Genomic DNA, 23,776 nt, shown 5'->3' with positions numbered 1-23,776 from the left:
CCAAAGCCCTTAGGACCCCTAATGTAAATGTGAAAAAAAAAAATTGGATTTTTTTCTTTTTGTAGGAAAAAAGTTTAGAAGGAGAAGACCGTTATATTGTTATGTCATTTTCAAGGGCATAGCAAATTATCAATGTATTTTTTTCAAAAAATTATAGTAATTTTTACATATTCCATATAAATAAAACTTATAATGATTCTTACATATTTTCTAATAATGAAAGATTTATAATGGATTTTAAATGAATTTTGGGGCGGGGGTGGGGTGAACAAGCCTTATTAATGTACTTGGCCAAAAAAAAAGGGGGAATTGAAATCACTAATGAACAATGAAGATAAGCTTGTTGTTTCTCAAGAACCTGAAGTAGATGGCTGTTATTATGCATCATTTGATTAGAATAGAGACCTCTCTTATCTTTTGTCTCCAAAGCTTTAACAACCCCGTGTTACCACCAACTTACCAACCAACAGACTAATTTTTTCTTCAATTTCTGTGTGTCTGTCTAGTGTCTGTGCCTAACTAATCTTTTCATGTTGGAAGAGAATGACTTCTTAGCAATCTCCCTTTCCCACTTACTCGAAATTTTTTTAGGGGTAGGGGGCCTTTTACGTAATACCCAAATACTACTATCTATCACTCTGCTGGGATTACGATTTTGTGTATTGTACATTTTCAAAACACACAAAAATTTTGATGCAACATATTCCTTATCAGCCAAAAAGGCCGAAAACCAGCCTTTTGCTTGAAATAATAATTGGAAGGAACCTCAAAAAAAAAAACATCAGATTCACAACTGTACAAGATTAGCAGCATCAAGCATCGACATCATCCAGTAATAATAAATACTAGATACCTATCTCTGCTGATTGAAAGAATTTGAGACTCAGAATTTCTCAAATTTAGCAATAGCAAGCATCAGTACCTGCTGATTACACTAATAAATAATAGTAGATAGCATAATATCACCACAGATGTTTTCCAACGTAACTAGTTAGTTTTACAAACCAGTAAATGTCTCCAAATAAAAGCTGCAAACACAGGTCGAAACAGGGATACCCCAATCTACAAATATCAAATGCACACCTTACAAATAAAAGTAGCAAAAAAAAAAAACAGAGAATTCTGCTGCATCAACTCTTCTAGCAGCTGCTTTCTCTCATCTTCTTGATACTACACCAAGTGAAACCCTGCAGAACATTGATGAAGCTTTGTTTAACGATTCAACAACTTGAAAAGTAAGTCAATTGTGTGACGGAAAATGGAAAGCAAGGCAAGAAAATCACGCGATTGCTAAACAAATTATCACGTCCAGAGGTCAACAACAACTTCATCCTCCACGTCCAAACTAGGCTCCTTGGCATTCACAATCTTGGATACCATCAAATCATCGAATCCCATATCAATCCTCGAGTGTTGCTTCAACAGTTGTTGCTCCGACTCATCCTCGCTAACTGAATCATCTCCCATGAACTTCTTCCATAGTTTCTGATCAGCAATTTTTTTCGATTCTGCCATTGAAATGTTTGCCTCTTGATCATCTTGGTCCATGCCACAAGCTCCATCATCCGTGGACTTTGTTGTGGTTTTAGAGCTTTGTGGTAGAATCACTCTTCTTCTCTTCATGGTCTGAAGGATTTCAAGTTCTGGTTCTTCCTCCATACGCTGAATTATCTTCTCAACTAAGGCGGGGTTGAATATTCTGGCTAAGACCTTGATCAATACTTTTGACTTAGCCTCCATTCTTTTCACATTTTTCTTGAAGATGGCTATGCTACTTTCAAGTTTCCCCATATGATATTTTGATCTTGTGATGTCTTTCTTCAGTGCATTCATGTGATCTTCGAAAATTTCCAGCCCTGCCTCCATTGAAGGCCTCGCAGCCGTTACGTGTTGTTCCCTCGGTCCTCGTCTTTTCCTGATTGTTGGATCTTCATCATTTCGCCTTTTAATGTTCATTAGCAAATGTTCCTGCCCTCTCTGAAACCATTTATTCTCGTATTCATATTGCCTCAGTCCAATCTTCCTGAATCCCTGTTAAGTTTAAAAAGCAAACAATCAGAAATTAGTGGGGGAGGATCCCAGTTGTTGTTGAATTCGAGTCTCAACAAGGAATTTATTTGACATTCAAACTGCAAACACAAAGCATGAGCAAAAGTAGCAAGCATAAGTACAAGAAAAAGGCATTTACCTAGGTTCATGAGTTGTGATAGACATAACAAATTCTTGCAGAGACTTTCTAATGATGATAAAAAAATTATCTAAAGAATACGATATCCATGCTATGAAAAAGGATTTACTTTAAAGGGTATGCAATAATCTGAAATGCACAAACTCACATAGTTGTTGAGTTGGTAGATAAAGCTTGAGAAATTGTTGTGCTTGAAATACTTTGGTAGAACCTCTGCAGCAAATTTGAGATGGTCCAGGACTATTAGGCTGGTACCTTCAGAATTCCATGAAATCATGTTGTTTGTCTTTGTATCCTTCACCATTTGAAAGGTCTTCATCAAGAAGGGGGGCGGAGTGAAATCACGCACTCCCTTCATGAATTCCATCTTCTCTGAGGCCTGCTTGGAGAGTGGCGAAGATGGCCTAACAATCCCACCATTTTCGGCTATTCCTCCACCACGTACTTCCATTGTATCTTGACTAGTTGTTTTGCATTCCATGAGGTAGTAGTCAAGATTGTTTTTAAGTTTGAAGATGTTCAGATGGGCTAAACAAACTGCCCCTGCATGCAGTGGCTGTTCTTAAGTAAAATTCCATCAAAAAGGTTAGTCCCCCTCTGGTGAAATCATGACTCTCAATTCACTATCTTTTAATTACCAACCTTAGCAAGAACGAGTCTAATATTGTTCTATTACTGCCTTATTCACCAAGAATATATTCCTTTTGCAACTTATTTCGTAAATAAAGCACAATCTGATTTTTATCTCCATATTTGAGTGGCCTTGATTGTTCACCTAAGAATCAAAATGGGGGGAAGGACAACATCATTTTTAAAGCATGTTTCTGGTGTCCTTGTACTTCAAAATGAGTTGTTAATGGAAGCTGCATTAGTGTACTCTAGGCTTATATAGATCAGCAATCTACCTCGACTACTTTTCTTTTCTTTTCAAGTATTATTCGAAACCAAGTGACCATGATGTAGCTACGATTTGTGCCATAACCGGTCTTGTTCCTTAACGTGTCATGTAAATTAACTTTGATGCTGTTACAAGATTGAAACATTTTGGAATCTGAGGGGAAACAAATTGAAAAAAGAAAGGAGACATATGGTATGAATTTTGATCCATCTAGTCATTATTTAGTTTTAAGGATGAATTAGTTGTCTTTTTCATAATCCAAGGCACATCGATGTACAATTAGGACAAGGAGGAAGGATGATAAGTGAAACTCTTGTTATTTGTTTTGGCAAATGAGTACAACTTCTGTTAGTGTGACAGAAAAAACTGCGGAAGATTAACAAACATTTCTGTATAGGAAAAGAGATAAAATCATTTATCCGTTTACAGTGATTACCTCCATTCCTAATTGATAATGAGAGATAATCATAGTTAACTTAAGAATTTGGCCCATTTCCCAGAAAATCTTGTTTCAGAATGTTTATTGCAGTGAGGAACAAACCTTGCATTTGGAACATTTTCTTGTTTGTCAAATGGGAGCTTTTACAACAGTAGTAAAGCAACAGATAGAAACATAAGGATTTTTCAATTGAAAACAACTTAGTTCCTCCAAAGAGACCATATGATGCTTGCAACTACAGTGCAATACCTCTTTCCGCATAGGATACAAACGCAAGCTTAGTAGCTTTAACACTTGAAGTAAAGTTCTGGTTTCATTTACTGGTGTTATTGTGATGAAAAATAAAACCCAGACTAGATTGTAAATAAACTAATGGAAGAAAATTTGTTCCAAATAAAAGACACTTTGAAACCATGTTTAGAGGTCATTGCTGAGTTCAAACCTTTGCAGTAGCAAGGCATCCAAACAAACTAGAAAGAAATATAGTTCAATTGATCAAGACATCTTTTACCTATAAAACACACTGAAGTAATACAGGTCTCAAGAAGTCTGACAAAATCAGTAATGAATGAATTGAAATAGTTTGATGGACAAAAGAAAAAAAAAAAGAAAAAGAAAGATAGAATAAAAGTTGGACATCATCTGATATCCATAGAGGGAATTGCTCCTGAACAGGTTTTGCAAGAGCTATGGCAATCCAGTGAAACACCATGATGAGGTACCTGACATAGAATAGTAGATAAATGTGATTAAGAGAAACTGATATCTCAATTGTGAAAAAGAAATTACAGGTCCGGTAATACCAGTAAAATCAACTCTTGAACTCCTAACTCCTGGCTTTGTTACCTATCCCTTTGGCAAACTCATTCCAATCTGCCGGTGCTTCAATCAAATACTCCAAAGGGATGACATCATTTTGCTGAAGCTTTGCTTTTTTTTCTTCAGGCACGTTCTCATAGCTTATATCATCCATTAGCTGCTTCTCTAGCAATGAGTATACTGCAGTATAGAAATCAGAAAATATTCCATGAAAACAGTACAATTCTCCTCCTCCTGAACAGCAGTGCTCAAGTCAACATTTGAAAATGCCTTTCCCGTACCCGATTGTGCCCTAGGAGAGTTTTTCCGGCTTCCATAAGATGTTTCCCCTTCATTTAGGAGCTCTACTGAGCTCTCAATGTTTTGTCTTCCACCTGATTCCTGTTCATTTGCAGTATCATTGCTCTGCAGCTTTTTCTTTCTTATAAGAAGTTCATGGATCGTATGCTTCAGCATATTTTGTAGCTTGGATGTAATACACTGGACTTGTTTCTCAAGGATTTTCATTTCTTTCTCTAAATTTTCTTCCATGTCTTTTAGTTTCATTGTTTCCACCTTCAACGTATCATGTTCTTGCATTAGACTTTCAAATTTCTTTTGCTCTTCAGACAAACTCAATTGTCCTTTAGTTTCTAATGGCTTACATGGATGTGCATTTTGAGTTCCTTGAATTCTTCTCTTAATTTTCTTTAGCCAACTCTTCTTCCCTTTTTGAAACCACGCATTTTGAAATTCCAATCTATCCCAATTGATCTTTCTGAACCCCTAAAATGTTATAACAACACCAATTAGTTATGTCTCATTCTTTTCTAATTTCAAAATTCTTGTTATTCATCCCATGTCACTAAAGGAAAAACAGATTGACAAAGAAAGAACCATGATATTAGATCACACGGCAACAGCAAAGAGGAGATTTTATAAGATATGTAGAATATGATACCTCACATACATTTATACTAATACTGGTAGGCAAGTTCATTTGGTATTCAAGTTTTCTTGCTTTGATTTGCAACTTATGCACTACAATGCACATAAGAAGAGCGAGAACTCTTAATATAACAGTAAAAAGTGCCACTTCAGAAGGAAACAATTCGCAAAAGTCACATACACTAGACAAAACATTATTAAATAATCAAAGAAATCTACATGAAGATGAGAAAATAGGAGACAATGCAAGTGGTATGATTGAAAGATACTCACGTATGTGTTGAGTTGGCAAATGAAGCTCGAAAAGTTGTTGTGTCTGAAGTATTTTCCAAGAACCTTAGCAGCAAACCTGTGAGGATCCCACACAACGAAGCTGGTGCCACTGGAACTCCAGGATATGATGGAATCTGTCTCAGGGTTCTTCACTATATCATAAACCTTGAACAAGAAGGGAGGTGGGGCTCTCACCCATGAGGATGAAGAGGATGCACCATTAGCATAACATTCTTTCGCAAGGGGAGTTGCAGAAACTGTAGCAGCAGCTGTAACAATAGCATTGCTACTACTTTCACTAACATTAGTTCCCATTGGTATTGTTGGATTCATTCTCTCTCCCTCATTCTCACCGTTTTTCAGCTCATATTTGGTAGAGATTGTTACCTCACTTGTCTCCTGATTTGCTTCCATAATTGGCAAGCAGATTTCTTTGTTCTTTTGGGAAAAAAAATTACAAATATCTTTTCATAATAAAAACTGTAGCAACTTGGCAACTTGACATTAGCTAATGGTAACCAATCCAATTCTCCAAGATAAACCTCTAAAAGCTTCCGAAACAAAGCTTTTGTTTTGAATGCCAAACATGCACTAGTTACTATACCATTTTCTCATCCCCAATTCTATGTGAAATGTTTTGATGCATCAGAAGACTGTAACTCACCTCATATTCCTTGTACATCACACCATATTCACTTGTTACTCTATCTTGGTAAAAAAACAGTACTAGTTGTCCTTCATATTCCATTTTTCATCGTGATATTCCAAATGTACATGGATAATCAGTCTGCTGTTTGGTTGTAAAAGCTACACTTTGTTCAATGATTATATATTAAAGTTCTATTTCTTCCGTGATCTAAACCGCCAAAAAGTTCTAAAATAGGTACACAAAATTTTGCTTTTTTAAAATTATTTATTTATGAAGTATTATTATTATTATTCTTTTTCTTTTCGTGGGGATGGGGGGAGGGGTGGTAGGGGCAAGATAGAAGCCCCATTCTTGATATACGGGATATATTGTATAATTATTTAGTGTTATTGCGTGTAACCCAAGAGGACAATATGATTAACCAAATTGAATTGAACAAAAACATTTTGTCTTCTGTTAGTGAACTTAATGCTTAATAGCCGCATTATCCCATTCTTTAACAATAGATACTAGTACCCTGGGGGAGAAATGTTCCTGGAGTAGAACGACATTCCCATCCAACTGTTGCAATTTCAACAAATTTATAGATAACAGATGTCTTGACTTTTCAACAACCTTCACCTTCACTAAGTTGAGGCTAACTTACGAGAGATGACTCGTTCTTTTTTGCCCCAATCAATAATCGTAGCCTTCTCTTATCTATATAGCTTATGGTCATTTGAATTCTCCTGCATAGGACCCGGACTTGGAAAAGCAACGCATCATGCACGCATCGAGTATAATAAGCAAGCAAAAACATGAAACCAATTAAACGGAAACAATAACGCCGTTTAGTCAATATATCTCTTGGTAAAAACACCCGCTTTGTCGCCTTTTGGTTCCTCTGCTGCTTTTGTAACAAACCAAAGAGATTACGTACCCCCTATAAACCAACATTTAGATTTAACACCAAGACTAGCTGCAAAATTGTGATCTCTAATGCCTTTGTTCCAAAACAATTGACACCAAGTTGCTTAAGACAATTGGGAGAAAAATTTGAGATAGATTAATTGCAAAATTTCCGTCAAAGGCTGTAGAGTAAATGAAAGCAGAAAATGAAGCCTTGCTCCCTCGAAGGTTGCTGGAGTCCCTGCCAAAAATGAAACACCTTATCCAATCTGATACAACCAATGCCCTTGTACGCCAACTGACTTGCTTGCTGACAATTCAAAAATAGTAACCAAATAAATCATAAGTATAACAGTACGTGGACATGTATCAATTGCAAGATCTTGCAAGTTCAAAAGACCTTATAGTAGGTGAAATGAAGAGGAATTGAGTAGCAAACCTTGCATAAACTGAGTACCAAAGCCACTGGGTGCTTTGCCCAATTGAAACCCAATCTCCTGGAAGCTGGGCAGCTGTTTGTTCACCTCCTAAATGAGCAAATTGTCCAACATGCCGGTACCTGAAACAAGCATCAAAGTACATTGCACAAGTAAGAAATCTACAAGCTGCTCATGCAACAACCCTGCAACTTTTCAATAGATTTCTATCTTTGCCAACTCTATACAGACAAAGTTTTTTCCTCTGATCCAAGTATTCATCCTCATATGGTGTTTCTTAAGAATCTCTTATCATCTGGTAGAATAAACTGCCTCCAAACAAGCTAACATTCTCAAATTGCATCCGAAAAGAAGATTTTTTAATCTCCAACTTCATCTTATTCTCCAAATTGCATTAGTAGGTGTCAGGAGAGTGGAACTGTTAATGAGTGGGGATGCAGAAGATATCTAACTAAAGGTTCCCCTGATACCTGAAAGGGCGAAAACGATGGCGTCCTTCTCCCCTGAACCTAAGAGGACCTTCTGGATTTGTCTCAACCTCCTTCATCCGATTAAAACAATTGGCAAGATAGACACCTTGCTGAGATGCAACCTGTAAAAATATCCTAAAAAAATATTACTTCCTGTAACTCCCATGATACGATTGACCAAATTTGGACATCATAGTTAACAAACCTGGGCAGTTGCAGGAAGATTCTTCATCTGAGAATCAACTTGGGAGAGAGCCGATTTAAATTCTTCAATGTTCACCTCAACGGATTCTTTTACATCATTCCCTTTTGAATCTTTCAAAAGATCAACTAGACTATGCATCTGCTTATTTTTCAAATATAGTTCCAGCTAAGGATATCTCTCACATATGTCATCAAGGACTTCTTGAAATTCTTTGACCGTAAAAGCACCAGAGTTGTCCTTGTCCGTCTTTTGAAATATGGCTACAACATCCTCCTGATGAATTGGCAAAAAGACACTGATAGCAAAAAGACTAAGAGAGTTCTTATCTATCTTTTAAAAATAGGTGAGACGTAGGTTGTATTCATTTGTTCGATAAATACAAATACTAATTTGGAAATAGTGACAAAAGTATCCGTAAAACACTAAATATTGGATCGTAAGCCAAATTCAATAAGTTTACACAAATTAGTGGGTTAATTCCACATTCTACCCCTTTAACCATACCTAAATTTTCATTTTAGATCTTAAACTTAAATATGGGACACCTTAATCCCTCGCTTATAAAATTTATCCCACTTTTTTTATTCTGAAATTTGTCCTACTTAAGTAATATTATTAAGGAAGTGAGATAGAGTTTATATTTACAAGGGTGTATATTAGGGATTAAATTGGGACATAATTTTATACTTTAAGAATTAAAATGGATGAGTTCTATATTTTAGGGACTTAGGTACAGTAAATTTTATAATTTAGGGACTAAATCATCCCATTTTGAAGTTTAGGAATCAAAATGAAAATTCGGTTATAGTTAGAGGGTGCACAGAATTAGCCAGCAAAAGTTTAGGGCGTGTTCTCACAAGAGCGAAAGGTCAGTGGGCATCTTATAATAACAATAATGAAAGATTAGATAGATACTCTGAATATTAAGATTACTGAAGGCGGTAAAGAAATAGTGTGATTGAATCTGTTACAGCTCCGTTATGACGGAGAGAGAAAGAAAGATAAGTGGCAGTCGTCCGTGGGGACTGCATACATATAGAGTCGTGGTGTAATTTTATGACAAGGACTCGGGGAAACAGAGGGACAGGAAGATAGAAAGAGACATAGAGAAGAATCGGGAAGGGGGTGTAGAAGATGGCAGAGCGGCGTGGAGGAGGAGGATGTTGCCCGCCAATGGATCTGATGAGGTCAGAGCCGATGCAGCTGGTCCAACTGATCATCCCCGCCGAGTCCGCTCACCTCACCATAGATTACCTCGGCGAACTCGGCCTTGTTCAATTTAAAGACGTCCGTAATGCTACCCTTTTTTCCCCCCTGAATTGCTATACGATTTGCATTTACTAGCACAGACTTAGATAATTGTTGATACTATCAGTCAAAAGCAGAGCTGATTGGATTTTTGAAGATTGCAAAATTGCCGATGTTGTTCAGTTAGGGTTTCTCTTCCGAAGATTGTCAAATTAGTTGTCTCTTGCTGAGTTTTCTACTATTCAACGTTGAAAATCGTGCCAATAGTAGGCATCGCAGAACGGCGACGGAGTTGAGATGTTCATTCATCGGGAGGAAGATTATTTGATCTTTTCTTCTCTGTTTTTTAGCCTAGTAATAGGTCACTAGGATTTTATTGCAAAACAATGAAATCAGTCCTTGCTAGCGTATTAGCACTGTGCAAATGCTCACAGTTTTTCAGTTTTCCTGTTGATTGAACTGATTTTGCTTGATTTGATCAAAAAATGATGAGTTTGAATGTAGAGAAAGTGCAGAGCTTTTTGGTTCGTGAATGCTTTTGAATTTTTATATTTGTTGGATACCTATACTGATGTTTTCCTATATTTGGTGCTATCAGCTGAATGCTGAAAAGAGCCCATTCCAGCGGACATATGCAACTCAGGTACATGTTTGTTGCTTATGGAACATGACTTCCATGCATTTTATTGCAAGGTGTTGGTGCTTATTCACATGATAGATGTCATAATTGCAAGAAAATGAATGATAATGTTTGGAGTTTTGTTGTAGATTGTGTAATGACTATAATTGCATCACAATCTGATCGTTATCCTAATTGCTGTACTTACCTAGACAACTACAGCTATGGTGATATACATTCCTTTTTTTTTTTTGGATGCAGTTATTTAATTATGTTACATCAAATTCAATTGCTTCTAAATCATTGCTGCCACATACTAATTTGAGTTCATGGACAGATAAGAAGATGTGGAGAGATGGCTCGCAAATTACGATTTTTCAGGGATCAAATTTCAAGGGCAGGACTGTCACTTCCTACTGGATCTGTATCGGAAGCTGTTCTCAATCTGGATGATTTGGAGGTACTCTAAATGTCTACCGACCCTTGAGTTCTTTTAGTTTGAAGCATGCTAACTGTGTTTCTTTCACTATATTGCCAGATAAAGCTTGGGGAACTTGAAGCTGAGCTAGTTGAAATTAATGCGAACAGTGAAAAGTTGCAGCGCTCCTATAATGAACTAGTAGAGTATAAGCTTGTGTTGCAGAAGGTAGATCTTGTTATTATAGTTGTCCCTCTTTAGATAGTAGTAGCTGGTCATTATCCTTTGTACTGTTTGAATCCATCAAAATAATGTATCAAAGTGGTGCAAGAATGCCCAAGTTTGTTTGTTAGAATTTTGAAAGCTTGGGCAGAACCTACTTGTTAATGGTACTGTAGAAGTTACTTCGTAGAATTGACATGAAAGGCTCGTTAAATAATGGGTTTGAGTTCTTATATAACATTGATTTGGTTGTCTTTGAATGTCTAATTCATCAATCTGTAGGTTATAACACTAACCCTTTCATATGAATGCACTTAAATTTTTTGATTGATTTGTATGTATGTATATATATGCTCTTCTGCTTTAAGAGAGTTGAGCAAAAACGGTAGTTGGAAAAGAAAAAATCGTGAATGCTATATATGTATGTTTATATGTACACTGATCTGTAACTTCATGATTGATACAACATGTGAATTAAGATGGCTGTAGTGGTTGGATGCTAGTGATGCTTGGGACACAAATTCTTATTTTCTGCTGGGGGAATAAATTTTTACTCAGCTTCAGTGGATCTGGAGCCTTACAACAGACAGTTTGTTGTTTACATGATGAGCTTGCTTGCATTAACTAACATAAATGTTATTGTCCTCCTCAGGCCGGTGGATTTTTTCAGTCTGCTCAAAGAAGTGCCGAAGCACAACAAAGGGAGTATGCATCAAGTCAGAGTGCTGAAGAATCCTTAGAAACTCCTCTTTTAACAGATCAGGTGCAAAATGACTACTGAAGACTACCATTGTGTAAATATCTGGCTTCTTCCATAACTAACCTAACTCCATTTGGTCCCGTTTCATATAGGAAACTGTAACAGACCCATCCAAGCAAGTTAAGTTGGGGTCTATCTCTGGACTTGTTCCTAGAGAGAAATCCATGGCATTTGAGAGGATTATATTCCGTGCTACCAGGGGTAATGTGTTTCTGAGACAAGCAGTAGTTGAGGAGCTCGTCACTGATCCTCTTTCAGGAGAGAAGGTATGCACCACCACTCCTATTTATGTATACAGACAGATAAACAATGTCTTTAAAATTAGTCTCATGCTGACATAAAAGTGGAGAGAGCATAAGATGGAGAAACTCTTCGTCTGAGTGAGTGATGATCATTAAAGTCATTTTTGTGTGGTTCAAGGAAGGCGGAAAAGGTTAGAGAGGTCCACATATACTTGTCTTTCCACTTGTTAATTTTCTTTTTGATTTTGAAGTACAGAATATGATCCTTATAGTTGTCTGTGCTTCACCTCCTCTTAGCCCTGCTATCTGGGTGGGAAGAAAAGTTGGGCCTGGAGGCTGGAGGGATATAATATCTCTTAAGTTTTACTTTTCTTTGCCATTTCCTTTCTTATGGGACAATGAATTTGAACTTGCGTTTACTTTTCTTCTGCATTTTCCTCTTTTTGTCCCCTGCAGAGCTGGTAAATAGGGTTTTGCGATATGTCCAGGCAGTTTCATTGATCAGGATGAGTGGTGTTTATTCCTATGCATGCTTGTAGCAGTCTTCTAAGCCTGTTACTAGCTTAATCTTTCTTTCCTCTTGGATCATCAATGAGTCTTCATGCGAAGAACTTGCATTTAAGCAATTTATGACCTACTTTTGTATTTTCACTTATCATACTTGTGTATCATCTTTGATTGTTGATTATGATTGTGTAGGTTGAGAAGAATGTGTTTGTTGTATTTTTTTCTGGAGAAAGGGCCAAGAACAAGATTCTTAAAATATGTGAAGCATTTGGGGCTAATCGTTACCCATTCAATGAAGACTTGAGCAAACAGGCTCAAGCAATTACCGAGGTACTAGTTAAAATATTCGAGGTCTGCTGTCACCTGTCCAACAATATCCAGGCTGTTTCACTTGTTTTCAGTTATTTTAAATTACATAACTGTTTAGAAGAAAGTCTAGCTTCGACTTTGTTTAAATCGTTCATTTGTCTGTGAGCACGTGCCTTGTAAACCACATGCAAGATTGTATAAATCATTCATTTGTCTGTGAGCATGAACCTTCTTTTGTATGTTTAGGCTTGTCTGGTTAATCTTGTGGATGTCTTTATCCTTTGATTGCGAAATATTGACTTCGGAAGTTGGTTGAGATTCGCTTCGATGATATACTCAACTGGCACAACTGAGTTGTTTATATTATATTTTTAGGGTGGTGGAGGGTTTAGAAAATGGTTTAATATAGATTGAGCAATAACAACAAGCTATTGGTTTTCTTATTAGAGCTTTTGCCACTTCATTGGCACATGTTTGAAAAGTTTTGGTTGGTTCACCTTTGGTTGAAGAATTAGGTATTTGGTATTCCATCATCACTATGTTAAACAATTTGTGAAGTCTGTTGATCTCAAATGTCTCAAGTAAACCAGATAGTGTACATCCTTGTCAATTTCTCCAAATGAGAATACATGTCTGGCCAAATATTTCAATCTCTTCTCTGTACGCCATTCATTAGTGAGTGTGGAGATATAGGTCTTTATTATTTTTTTTTTCTCTCTTTCTTGATCTACATATGTTAGATTCCTTTGTTGCCTTTTGATTCTTGACTTCAACACGTGATGCTGACTGAAAATTATGAAAGATGAAAAACTTGGCAAGTGTGGATACCATGATTATATTTGTTGCAGCTGCGTCTGGTTTACTGTATTGAAAGATATGAAAAGCAAGTGGTTGCTTGTTTTCCACTAATATATCTGGAGATGATCAAATTCGGCAGTTAAAACTTTCTTTCTTGCTGGATGTGCAGGACAGTGGTTCAAAATTTTGTAAGCTCATCAAAGTGTCAAACATCCACTTTAGTTGTTTCATTTGCTCTTTCGTATTGAAAGATGTGAAAAAATAACGTGTTGTTACTAATCAGTAATAAAGTTTCTTTTCTTCTAACTTGTTGCTGGAGAATCTTTAAGGTCTGAATTCTTCACTTGCAGCTTTTCCTCGCTGGATGTGCAGGATTTAGTGGTTCAGAATTATTTTGTAAACTATTGAAAGTGACAGACATCAACTTTAGCAGTTTTAATAGATTCTCCTTTGTGATTTAGCCGAGAATATTGAATAGTTTTTACTAATTCAACAATCAGCTTTTCTTTTCCAAAATTTAAAATTGACTTCTGGGAAAGAGCAGCATCATCTTTTGTTGGTTCTGATTGGTGATTGAGTACTAATGACTTCTAGAAAAAGTATATAGCTTTGTCTGGTTTCACTTTTTGTGTTTGGGGTTGAACCACTTGTTTTCTATCAATAAGTTTTGGAATATGCTGTTTATGTTGTTCTTTTGCGTATCAGGTTTCAGGAAGACTTTTGGAGCTGAAGACCACAATAGATGCTGGACTGGTGCACCGTGGAAATTTATTGCAATCTATTGGAGAACAGTTTGAGCAATGGAACCTTTTGGTGTGTCATCTTAATAGTTGTATCTAATGCAATTGTTTTCTGATTGAGTACCAAGTCACGTGCTTGTCTATGTATTTGTCATTAGCATTAGCTGACAAGCGAGAAAAGATTTTCCCTTTTTAGCTTACCATTTTGTAACTCCTGCAGGTGAGGAGGGAGAAATCCATTTACCATACACTTAACATGCTTAGCTTTGACGTAACTAAGAAGTGTCTGGTGGCTGAAGGTTGGAGCCCAATTTTTGCAACAAAACAGGTAATTCTGTCTTGACTTTTTGATTCTGCAATTGGATTTTGTGATGTGGCGATGTGTGTCAGGTTGGTGTGCTGTATGACATGGGCTGGCAGTTCATAAATTACAACAATTTTGGTTGTGTAGCTTGTGCACTCTTCTGTGTTTTTATAAGATATTGAGTTGTTACATTGTGAATGTGATTCGTGCAGATACAGGATGCACTGCAACGGGCAACATATGATTCCAATTCACAAGTTGGTGCCATATTTCGGGTTTTGCATACTCGAGAGGCACCTCCTACATATTTTCGAACAAATAAAGTTACTTCTGCATTTCAAGAGATTGTCGATGCATATGGGTTAGTTTTACTCTTATATCATTTTGACTAAGTAATTCAGCAAAACTATAAAGGGGTATGGATTCAATGTATGGAACATGTGTTGTTACACAAATAGGACATGCTTGTTTGCTGTGACTGTCTTGAAAGTTTTTCTAAATAGTTGTTTAGAAATTTGAAAAGCTATTTTATCTCAAAAGCTTCAGAATGCAGAAGCTTTTTCCTACTGCTTTTGTTGAACCGAAAATAGCAAAAATATGTCTTAAGAGAAATAAGTGATTTGAAGCAAATGAAAATTACCGTTTGGCAATTTCTTTTGGACTTGAAGTTAATTCAGTTCTGGGGGTTATAAGTTTTACAATTTTCATCCATTGGATAATATTTAATTACTGGAAAAGTCTCTTTTGAATTGTCAAGTTTTGTAGACTTCATATATAAGAAACTGGTAATAAAAACACTCCATCTAGAAGATGTGAGACGGAAAATGTCATAAACCTGCTATAGTACTCTCTATTCTGTACTTGGCAGTGATGAGTAATTTTCTTTCATCCCAGCCTTTCAAAGGTCCCTTTTACGTCCTTGTAAAATGAAATATTTGTTAGTTATGCTTTAAGAAATGGCACAATAATAATAAAACAAAATATGACAGACTAAAGAGGGAACAAAGTTTCGGTAGATAGAAGAGTACGAGATTTAAATGAAGAATTTGTTAAAATTGGTTTATCTGTATGATATTACCCACCTCTTCAAAATTGTAAAGGCTTCAGGCATTGGCTGAATCTACCCTTGGTTAAGGTAAATAAAAGAAAGGGTCCATATATTTGGACATTCACCTGAGCAAAGTTCTTTGAGGGAAAAAAAATAGATCCTCTGTATGTCTAGTTTGCTTCCATACCCTTGAGATGTGTCCATTAGTTGCTTCTGTATCTGCCCCGTCTCCGCATAAATCTTTTAAGCCTTATATATTATTCTTTCATTTTTTAAAATGAATATTCCCTTGTCAGTCTCCATTTTTTCTATCTATTGGATATGAGCTGAGATATTCGCTGCTTTATTTGCCTTTTCCCAGTGTGGCTAAGTATCAAGAAGCAAATCCTGGGGTATTCACCATTGTCACATTCCCCTTCCTTTTTGCAGTCATGTTTGGTGACTGGGGTCATGGTATATGCCTGTTGGTTACAACATTATTCTTAATAATTCGGGAGCGGAAATACTCCAGTGAGGTAAGCATTTTCCTGGTTGTGCAAGGCCCACCGGCTAATGTTCAAGTAACATCTTTAATAATATAATGGTTTCTTTTGGAACTTGAGTTTCTTAATCCTGCATTTATATTTAAATTTGGGCATGACCACATTACTGGTTGTGGTTAAGCTGAAAAGGTGGCCTTTCCTTGCTTCGTGGAGCACAGAAAACTGTACCTTAAACTAACATTTTGTGAGGGCTAGCTAATACTGGCTTGTGAATGTATTTTTGCTGCTTGTGAAATAGATAGAACATTCTTTCTCTAGTTTCTTATACTTTTGGTATATGAAGCTATTTATGACAAAAGTGAGGCTGCTGGGTCCCCATGTTGGCTTAAATGCATGTTTTTGAAAGAAATAATGATGACCCAAAGTGTGGAGGCTGCCGATGTTGTTGTTCTTAGACCTCTATTATCATACCTGTTTTCTTCTCATCTTGAAAACCATTAGTGGATTCTGGCCCTTGTAGATAGCATTGTCTTAGCAACTGGTGCTGAGCTTTTCCAAGATCTGCCGGTTGACTCTTAAGCTTGTCTCTTGACCCAAGTGTTGCAACCTCTCTTTGGGGCTTGCATGTGACTGCATTTTTGTTTCCCTAGGGAGAATCTAAATTGTTTGCATGAACATGCATGAACATGCATTGCTAATGCTACTTGACTGCTGCTTCTTCTCTCTCTTTTTCTAAAACAAAACTTTACCTTGACCACATGAAAACACCGCAGAAAACAAGAAGAAAATGGTTTTTGCTCAGTGTTTACCCAGCATATGTTTGAACAGATCTTCGATAACTGTGGTTGTTTCAATTAAAGGAACTTTCCTTGTATATGCATATAGGTTAGTATAGTAAAAGTGTTGGTAGTTAAATTGATCAAGTATCCCTCAAAAAAATCAAAACATCCATGGCATGGATGTTTTTCCCCTGAAGTAAGTAGCTGCAATATTTTAGATGGTGAGATATGTTAGAATCTAGCTTTTTGATGTGCAACTATGATTGCATTTTTCATAGGAATTATCCTTTTCTTGTGCATGGGCTCCCACGCTTCCGGGAGATTAAAATATCCAGTATCCATCTGGTCATCCTGTAGAAAATTCTTCTGACTTTTCACATTTGCACATCCTAATAGCAGCAGTCTATTTTTCTGTCCAAACTCTTTGTAACTCAACTAAAATTCGTGAGCATTAATATTCCTGTTGTGTGTTTCTAGGGAAGTATCATAGCCATTTTTGATCCTCACTTTCAAGTTGCTGTTTGTTTTTCTATAACATTATTAATGTTCTTGATTGATCCTCACTTTGAATCTTGTCACTGCAGAAGCTTGGAGACATCATGGAAATGACTTTTGGTGGGCGTTATGTGATTCTGCTAATGTCACTTTTCTCAATCTACACGGGGCTTATCTACAACGAGTTCTTCTCTCTCCCATTTGAATTATTTGGTCGCTCAGCATATGCATGCCGTGATGCTTCTTGCAGGTATTTAACTTGTTTGGATACCTTGTTGGTATTTTTTGTAAGTTGCAGTCTCTCAAAATGTTAATTTGCTTCTTTGCAGTGAAGCTACTACAGTAGGCTTAATCAAGGCACGCGATACTTATCCATTTGGTGTGGATCCTGCATGGCATGGTACACGTAGTGAATTGCCATTCCTAAATTCATTAAAGATGAAAATGTCTATACTTATTGGTGTGGCCCAAATGAACCTTGGGATCATATTGAGCTTCTGCAATGCTTTATTCTTCAGGAACAGCATTAATGTATGGTAAGTCTTATAAGATAATGTTGGTCCTCATATCGTCATCTCCAATATCTTTAGTCTTGTCATTGAGCACCTGAATGTTGCTTAGTTGCTTCTTGTTATAACTGTTATTTTCCCATACTTGCAAACTGACTCTGGAATTTCAGGTGCCAGTTTGTTCCTGAGGTGATATTTTTGAATGGCCTCTTTGGCTACCTTTCCATCCTGATTATTATAAAGTGGTGGACTGGTTCACAAGCTGATCTGTATCATGTCATGATATACATGTTCCTTGGTCCTACGGATGATCTGGGTGAAAATCAGCTTTTCCCTGGCCAGAAGACAACTCAGGTTTAGTACTCATTTTGGCACAATTATGTGTTTCAATGACTTCTTCTCATCTTTAGTTCAAATATACCAAAAACTCTTGCAACATATACTCTGTCTATGGCTGATTAACTAATTTTTTGCTTCTTGTCCAGATTGTACTGGTGCTGCTGGCTCTTATTTCTATTCCATGGATGCTGATTCCCAAGCCTTTCCTTCTGAAGTTGGAACACGATGTATGTTCTTGTTTAACGTTCTACTATTTTGCTTACTGACACTGCTCTTCTCCTCCCAGCTTAATTGTTTGGTTGCCTTGCAGTTTTCTATTTTGTTTCCTTTTTTTTCACCATTTGGAATCTTGCTTCTGCAGAGACACCATGGTCACTCTTATGCTCCCCTCCAAGACACAGAAGAGTCTTTGCTGGTGGAGACAAATCAAGATTCACATGGCCATGGAGAATTCGAATTCAGTGAAATTTTTGTCCATCAGCTTATACATACTATAGAGTTTGTGCTTGGGGCTGTCTCAAATACAGCATCTTATCTTCGTCTGTGGGCTCTCAGGTATGCTGACTGAGAATCACATATTTACTTGGCTCAGGAAGCTAGCTATTACTGTATGCCTCCTGTGCTTCTTGGCACATCACACATATCTGTTCAGTTATGTGCTGATCAGATGTGTTTTTGACATTTTCAGCCTTGCCCACTCGGAGTTATCAAGTGTGTTCTATGAGAAGGTTCTTCTCCTAGCTTGGGGGTAAGTTGATCTATCTTATGTCCCTATTCTACACAGTTGAGCAATAAATTTAACAGTGACAGAAATTTCTTGCAACTTCAAAACCTATGAGAGATATTGAGATATAGTACATATTTTAGAGAATGCAATTCTCAAACAATGCCCTACTATGGTATTAAAGAATAACAGGTAAATTTACATCCTTATTACGGAAGGAATAGAAGGGCCTTTTCTTTTGAACTTTTTGTGGTTTTAACGCATTTGAATAATTTCGGACTTTAATTGGGAGTTGTGACAGGTGGTCTCATAGATGATTAAGATGTTACCTCATTTTTAGAGAGCAAAGAATGAATTTCCGTTTACTCATCTGTTTGTTGCAGGTTCAACAATGTAATCATTTTAATTGTGGGAATCATAGTATTCATTTTTGCAACTGTTGGAGTATTGTTAGTGATGGAAACATTGAGTGCCTTCCTCCATGCATTGCGACTTCATTGGGTGGAGTTTCAGAATAAGTTTTATGAGGGCGATGGGTACAAGTTCCACCCGTTCTCGTTTGCCTTACTCAATGATGAGGAGGATTGAATATAAGGCTCCAAATAATCTGTGGTTTTGCACAAAACATGGAGTTGTCCGCAATTATTTTATTTGGATGGACATGTATTAAAAAGGGCATTGGGAATGAAGGAACCTCCTCTGCAGCTCTCTCTCTCTGTCGCTAGTGTTCTAGTCTTTTTTCAAATAATGATTATTATATGCGGAGTGCTGTTGTTCTTAGAGGTGGTGGTGCCTTCACGATGTATAATTATTCAAAGATAAGATGTCCACATGCATTGTAATATTTATCGATTTGTTTATTTAGGTTTATCCAAGTGTATGTGCCAGTTGTTAAGAAAATAAGGCTGTGCTCTCCCGTTTTTTTAGTACGATGTTGGATTCTTGGTTGCTGATAGAGGACATGCACATCCTGATTGCCATTGGGGAAACGGCACTGATATATTCTCTTTCATTTCCTGCTTTATTTTTCTTTTTATTTATTTTGAAAAGGATCAATAGTGGAACTGAACTCCATTCACTTTATTGGTGATGCGAAGCAGTGACCTCTAGGTAACGGGTAATTTTGCTCAACCAATTTAGTTGATGCGCGTTGTTGTCTGTTTGTGGTGTCGAATGGCCGTGTTCTTGCCTTCTTGGTCGCAGTGATCTCTAAGTCCCGGGTAAAGTTGCTTAACCAATTGAGTTGAGCTTTGTTGTCTGTTTGTAGTTTCGAATGGCTGAGTTCGTGGTCACGGTATGCAACAATAAAGTAAATTGCTTGTTATTTATGTTTCTTGGCTTTGTCGAAGGGAATGCTAGAGGGATCTCAAAAATTCATTGTTCCTATAACCTCCGTATCCTTGCTCACACATTTTTTCACACACACAGGATTCAAACTGAGAGCGGGGAAGAATTTAAGAGCCTTAACTGGCCGTTAGGCTGATCCCTCAGTCATCTGAAAAATCAGGTGTTCATGATAGCTGCGCGCTAGAAGTAAAGCATATTTATGAGAGCAACAATAATTCATTAGTTAAACACATATTTTGCTGAGTTTTATGCTTCACGAGGATTACAGAACTTAATATAGAAGGAAAAAGTTGCGTTTTTCAAGCAATGTTGCCAATGAACTTATGGCCCCTTCACTACTAGGCATAACAATCAACGGACAGGGAGCAGCTTCATGCAGTCCATACTCCTACTATATACAGAGATGATGTCAATCACGTCATCACCACAGCCACTCTTTTTAAGTGCTTGTATGAACTGCTGCAACGGTTGATACCATGGAGTCCACCCCACAAATGTTGTGCCCTCGGCAGATCTTGTAGTAACCATTTTCTCCCCAATGTTCTCCCCAGGAATTCTTAATGATCCAGTATGGCTTCTCTTTCATCCGGATTGGAGCATACCCTGATGAACCATAGCCTACCAATAATACACCGTGATCTAGTCTTTTAGAACATATGTATGGGCATGAAACACCCCCAATATATGTCTGCATGAAAACTGCATTAATAGCCACTGCATACAAGAGAAGTAGAATTGTCAAACTTATGTTGTCTATGAGATCATTTAGCAAATCAAAGCTCCAAAATTGAAATGAAAATCAACATTTTTTGCTGCAAAACGTTTGTGCTGAGAAAGAGAGATAAGGAGCGTATAGAGACAAGAAAAGTAAATTTTTTATTGTGAGCTGAGCATCATTTAATGTCTTAGCTTAGAGAGGGAGGTATAGTGGCTGCAACAGGTGGAGAAACCACTGAATAACTAAACTATTAAGGGATCAAATTGAAGAGCCTAATACCTGCAAGAGGACCATTTTTGACGAGATTTGCTGCAATTTGTTCTTCATCAAGGGAAACAACACTGAAGTTAGCAACCTTAGCTGCAATCTTAGTTTTGTTAAAATTGCAGGTTCCACGATCTGAACCAGAGTAGGGATAGTCCTGTTCTCGCATTAGTCCACCAGCTTTTAGAGTGTATTCGAAGGCACTGTTCATCAGTCCACCATTGCACCCGGAATCACACGAGTCTGGTTCTTCAGGATCACACTACAGACAAGGAAACATGTATGACACCAAGCTAAGATATTAAGAAGGCAATATTGTATTCCTTGGATGTTATTTCTTCACAATCTTGTAATTGAGCAACACACATCAAACAATCAAGCAGCTGTTTTTTATAATATTGCACGTTATTTATGTTGCATTCTCTATCTCCTTGTTTTGCTTAAAGAAAATAGTCTTTTTGGTGGGGTGGGGTTGCAGATGTGTGAAAGAGAGATGGGCTTTGTCGAGGACATATACGTTGAATCGTGCATGTGATTTGTTTATAGAGAAAGGATTCTGTCGTTTCTTTCCCATATTTACAAATTGTAAGCATTCCAAATTAATCCAAATAATAACTTTACTCCAAGATCTTTACTGAGGAAATAGAGATTTGAATGATTCTTTCAGCTAATATCTACAGCAACACCTCAAACCAATGGGACAATGTGTTCAATCAGATCAGAATACAGAATCTTATTTCGATTAAAATATCTTTCAGGAGAAACTATACGTACAGCTACTTAAGCAAAACCCCAAGAAGCAAGCATAAAGCCACTAACGTATGTATCAATCAAACAGAATAGAGTTATAGCTTTGCTTCTTGAAAACAGTTAAACTTACCAACCAACCTACAACATATTTTTTTGAAGTATAAAGAGCAGAGGCGGGATTTGATTCTAAAGAGAACAGACGAACCTCATGGTCACAATCCACAAGCTGTTGCTCACTGAGGCTCACAAGCTTCCCTGTTGCCAGGAAATTTGCACCTTCCAGAGCTCCTGTCGCACTAAACGACCAGCAGGACCCACATGAACCCTGGTTTTTTACAGTCATCAACAAATATCCATCAGAATCATCATTAGTTTAAAATACCCAACGGCGCAGCGACAGAGTACAAGAAAAACCAGTCAGATTTCAACGTACAACTATAGTAATAGTACAAAATTTACCAGAAACAATACATTAGGAGCAAAAGTAAATATCAGAAAATCAACTATCAACGTCTTGAAACCCTAATCCAATAATTAAATAGCACATTGATGATTGTACAGTTCAAAGCCGCGAGAAAGTAGAAACTCTACCTGATTCTTCACCGGCGTGACTGCGCCGTGCTCTCTCCAATCGAAATCTGTAGGTAAATTATCGGTCGGAAGGATGGGAGCTTTGTTAGCATGAGCCGGAAACTTAAGCCTTGGGCGCATGCCGAGAAAGTTTCGGCGGAACTCAGCTGGAGTCAAATCAGAGAACTTGGTGACACCGTGGACGGCGGAAGGATCGAGCTTCTGGTGGCGCAAAGCTCGGCGCATGTTAGCCTTGAAAACAGCAAACCTGTAATCGTGCTCCTCTTTGGAGGCGTACGATTTCCCGAACTTCTTCTTGAATAAGGAGAAGTGGTGGTCGGCGGTGAGCAGATGATCATTGTCGCCGACTACCTGACGGATCAAAGGATTATCGTTACTGACGACGTCATCACGTTCTTCAAAAATGGCGGACGACACCGTCGCTACAGCTAAAAAGAAAACAGAGAGAAATAATGGGAGAGAGGAAAGAGGTGCCATTGTCGATGCCTCGAGCTTTCTGCGAGCGAATCCTCCGCCTTTTTATATATAGATGTCGGCCTATAGAGACAGGTAGATTATGAGTATCTACCAGTCGATTGTGGAGGTTGCTTGGGCGTGGAGGTTAACGTGTAACCAATGATCATAGGACGCGTGGCGAATTTGGATTTGTGTAAGGAGCGGTAGTTGCTTCCTCCTTTGGTTTTTTGTTTTTGGGTTTGTTGAGGGCCTTTTTACCTGTGGGGCCTGCGGGGTATTCCAGTTGTGGATAGGACAGAAGACGAAGGTGCACTCCTAAGTCCTAAGACGTTTGGCTAAAAGGATAGGTTAATTTCACTTACACCCTTTGACTATTCTCAAATTTCATTTTAGCCCCAAATTTTCAATGTCCACAATTCCCTAATTTAAACTTTAAAAATTTCACAATCTACTACAATTGACTAACTACGTCTCGTAAGATGACCCTTTCAACTTTCACTCCTTTTCTTTTCTTTGTTTGGTCCTTAAAATTCCCTTTTTCTTCTTTGGAAAGGTGTTAAAACTCTCTTTTTTGGATAGGGAAAGAAAGAGATGCATTCAATTTTTGATAGTAGGAAAAGAATTGAGCTTTTACTAGCTCTGAATGAGAAGAAAAAAAAAATTGCAACAAGAGCAAGGTTTGAAAATATTTTTACGAATTGTTGGAAGATCAAATCAACTCGAATTTGTTGGGTATTTAATGAAAATTGATGTGATCCTGTGAAGAAAATTGATGTCAACAAAGAACTTTTCGATTGATTATAGACCAATTACTAGACATGCTTAGTAGTTGCTTCGAACCAACATAAAACTTCTCTTATTGAACAATAACAAATAACAAATTGAACAATAACAAATTGAACCAGTTATCTAAA

At 37.3% G+C, this 23,776-nt stretch overlaps 5 protein-coding genes across 5 annotated transcripts; 1 reads left to right on the top strand and 4 right to left on the bottom strand.

The window, feature by feature from the left end:
- Window positions 1-1,302: 1,302 nt before the first annotated feature.
- Window positions 1,303-2,639, bottom strand: LOC113758330 (heat stress transcription factor A-7b-like). Its single transcript, XM_027301248.1, has 2 exons — window positions 2,337-2,639; window positions 1,303-2,031 (listed from the first exon to the last, which is right to left on the bottom strand). The coding sequence occupies exons 1-2, from the start codon at window positions 2,637-2,639 to the stop codon at window positions 1,303-1,305; spliced, it is 1,032 nt and encodes a 343-aa protein (XP_027157049.1).
- A 1,573-nt stretch (window positions 2,640-4,212) lies between these two features.
- On the bottom strand, window positions 4,213-5,958 carry LOC113758322 (heat stress transcription factor A-7a-like). The gene is made up of 4 exons (XM_027301241.1): window positions 5,608-5,958; window positions 4,566-5,109; window positions 4,372-4,524; window positions 4,213-4,247 (listed from the first exon to the last, which is right to left on the bottom strand). The coding sequence occupies exons 1-4, from the start codon at window positions 5,956-5,958 to the stop codon at window positions 4,213-4,215; spliced, it is 1,083 nt and encodes a 360-aa protein (XP_027157042.1).
- Window positions 5,959-7,168: 1,210 nt separating this feature from the next.
- LOC113758307 (external alternative NAD(P)H-ubiquinone oxidoreductase B2, mitochondrial-like) lies at window positions 7,169-8,408 on the bottom strand. Its single transcript, XM_027301230.1, has 4 exons — window positions 8,194-8,408; window positions 7,989-8,110; window positions 7,521-7,640; window positions 7,169-7,391 (listed from the first exon to the last, which is right to left on the bottom strand). The coding sequence occupies exons 1-4, from the start codon at window positions 8,329-8,331 to the stop codon at window positions 7,169-7,171; spliced, it is 603 nt and encodes a 200-aa protein (XP_027157031.1). The 5' UTR covers window positions 8,332-8,408.
- Window positions 8,409-9,220: 812 nt separating this feature from the next.
- On the top strand, window positions 9,221-19,819 carry LOC113759920 (V-type proton ATPase subunit a3). The gene is made up of 18 exons (XM_027302499.1): window positions 9,221-9,480; window positions 10,040-10,084; window positions 10,398-10,520; window positions 10,599-10,706; window positions 11,353-11,463; window positions 11,553-11,726; window positions 12,402-12,539; window positions 14,022-14,129; window positions 14,277-14,384; window positions 14,573-14,721; window positions 15,770-15,923; window positions 17,254-17,414; window positions 17,494-17,700; window positions 17,844-18,027; window positions 18,159-18,239; window positions 18,374-18,567; window positions 18,701-18,760; window positions 19,120-19,819. The coding sequence occupies exons 1-18, from the start codon at window positions 9,328-9,330 to the stop codon at window positions 19,322-19,324; spliced, it is 2,463 nt and encodes an 820-aa protein (XP_027158300.1). The 5' UTR covers window positions 9,221-9,327; the 3' UTR covers window positions 19,325-19,819.
- Window positions 19,820-20,264: 445 nt separating this feature from the next.
- Window positions 20,265-22,918, bottom strand: LOC113759921 (cysteine protease RD19A). Its single transcript, XM_027302500.1, has 4 exons — window positions 22,407-22,918; window positions 22,021-22,140; window positions 21,081-21,327; window positions 20,265-20,797 (listed from the first exon to the last, which is right to left on the bottom strand). Exons 1-4 carry the CDS (start codon window positions 22,881-22,883, stop codon window positions 20,523-20,525), a joined length of 1,119 nt encoding a protein of 372 aa, XP_027158301.1. The 5' UTR covers window positions 22,884-22,918; the 3' UTR covers window positions 20,265-20,522.
- Window positions 22,919-23,776: the final 858 nt, after the last annotated feature.

This window comes from Coffea eugenioides, chromosome 2 (genome assembly GCF_003713205.1).
Source record: "Coffea eugenioides isolate CCC68of chromosome 2, Ceug_1.0, whole genome shotgun sequence".
NCBI classification, from domain to species: domain Eukaryota; kingdom Viridiplantae; phylum Streptophyta; class Magnoliopsida; order Gentianales; family Rubiaceae; genus Coffea; species Coffea eugenioides.
Note: the sequence above shows the minus strand (reverse complement) of the source record. Positions and strands in the feature narration are given on the sequence as shown.

Bases quoted from the DNA above. Each gene is read 5' to 3' on its own strand.
- LOC113758330 (XM_027301248.1), bottom strand. From the start codon at position 2,639: ATGGAAGTACGTGGTGGAGGAATAGCCGAAAATGGTGGGATTGTTAGG. The intron at 2,032-2,336 runs GTGAGTTTGTGC...TAAACTTAACAG, and splicing joins TCTACCAACTCAACAACTAT to GGATTCAGGAAGATTGGACT.
- LOC113758322 (XM_027301241.1), bottom strand. From the start codon at position 5,958: ATGGAAGCAAATCAGGAGACAAGTGAGGTAACAATCTCTACCAAATAT. The intron at 5,110-5,607 runs GTTCTTGGAAAA...ATAACATTTTAG, and splicing joins CTCACAGGTTTGCTGCTAAG to GGGTTCAGAAAGATCAATTG. The intron at 4,248-4,371 runs GTAACAAAGCCA...ATTCTATGTCAG, and splicing joins TGAGTTTGCCAAAGGGATAG to GTACCTCATCATGGTGTTTC.
- LOC113758307 (XM_027301230.1), bottom strand. From the start codon at position 8,331: ATGCATAGTCTAGTTGATCTTTTGAAAGATTCAAAAGGGAATGATGTA. The intron at 7,641-7,988 runs GTATCAGGGGAA...TGCTTGTTTCAG, and splicing joins CATCGTTTTCGCCCTTTCAG to GTACCGGCATGTTGGACAAT. The intron at 7,392-7,520 runs GTTTGCTACTCA...TTGAATTGTCAG, and splicing joins TGGTACTCAGTTTATGCAAG to CAAGCAAGTCAGTTGGCGTA.
- LOC113759920 (XM_027302499.1), top strand. From the start codon at position 9,328: ATGGCAGAGCGGCGTGGAGGAGGAGGATGTTGCCCGCCAATGGATCTG. The intron at 17,701-17,843 runs GTAAGTCTTATA...CTGGAATTTCAG, and splicing joins AGGAACAGCATTAATGTATG to GTGCCAGTTTGTTCCTGAGG. The intron at 18,240-18,373 runs GTATGTTCTTGT...TTGCTTCTGCAG, and splicing joins TTCTGAAGTTGGAACACGAT to AGACACCATGGTCACTCTTA.
- LOC113759921 (XM_027302500.1), bottom strand. From the start codon at position 22,883: ATGGCACCTCTTTCCTCTCTCCCATTATTTCTCTCTGTTTTCTTTTTA. The intron at 22,141-22,406 runs GTAGAGTTTCTA...GTAAAAAACCAG, and splicing joins TCACGCCGGTGAAGAATCAG to GGTTCATGTGGGTCCTGCTG. The intron at 20,798-21,080 runs GTATTAGGCTCT...TCTTGTATGCAG, and splicing joins CAAAAATGGTCCTCTTGCAG to TGGCTATTAATGCAGTTTTC.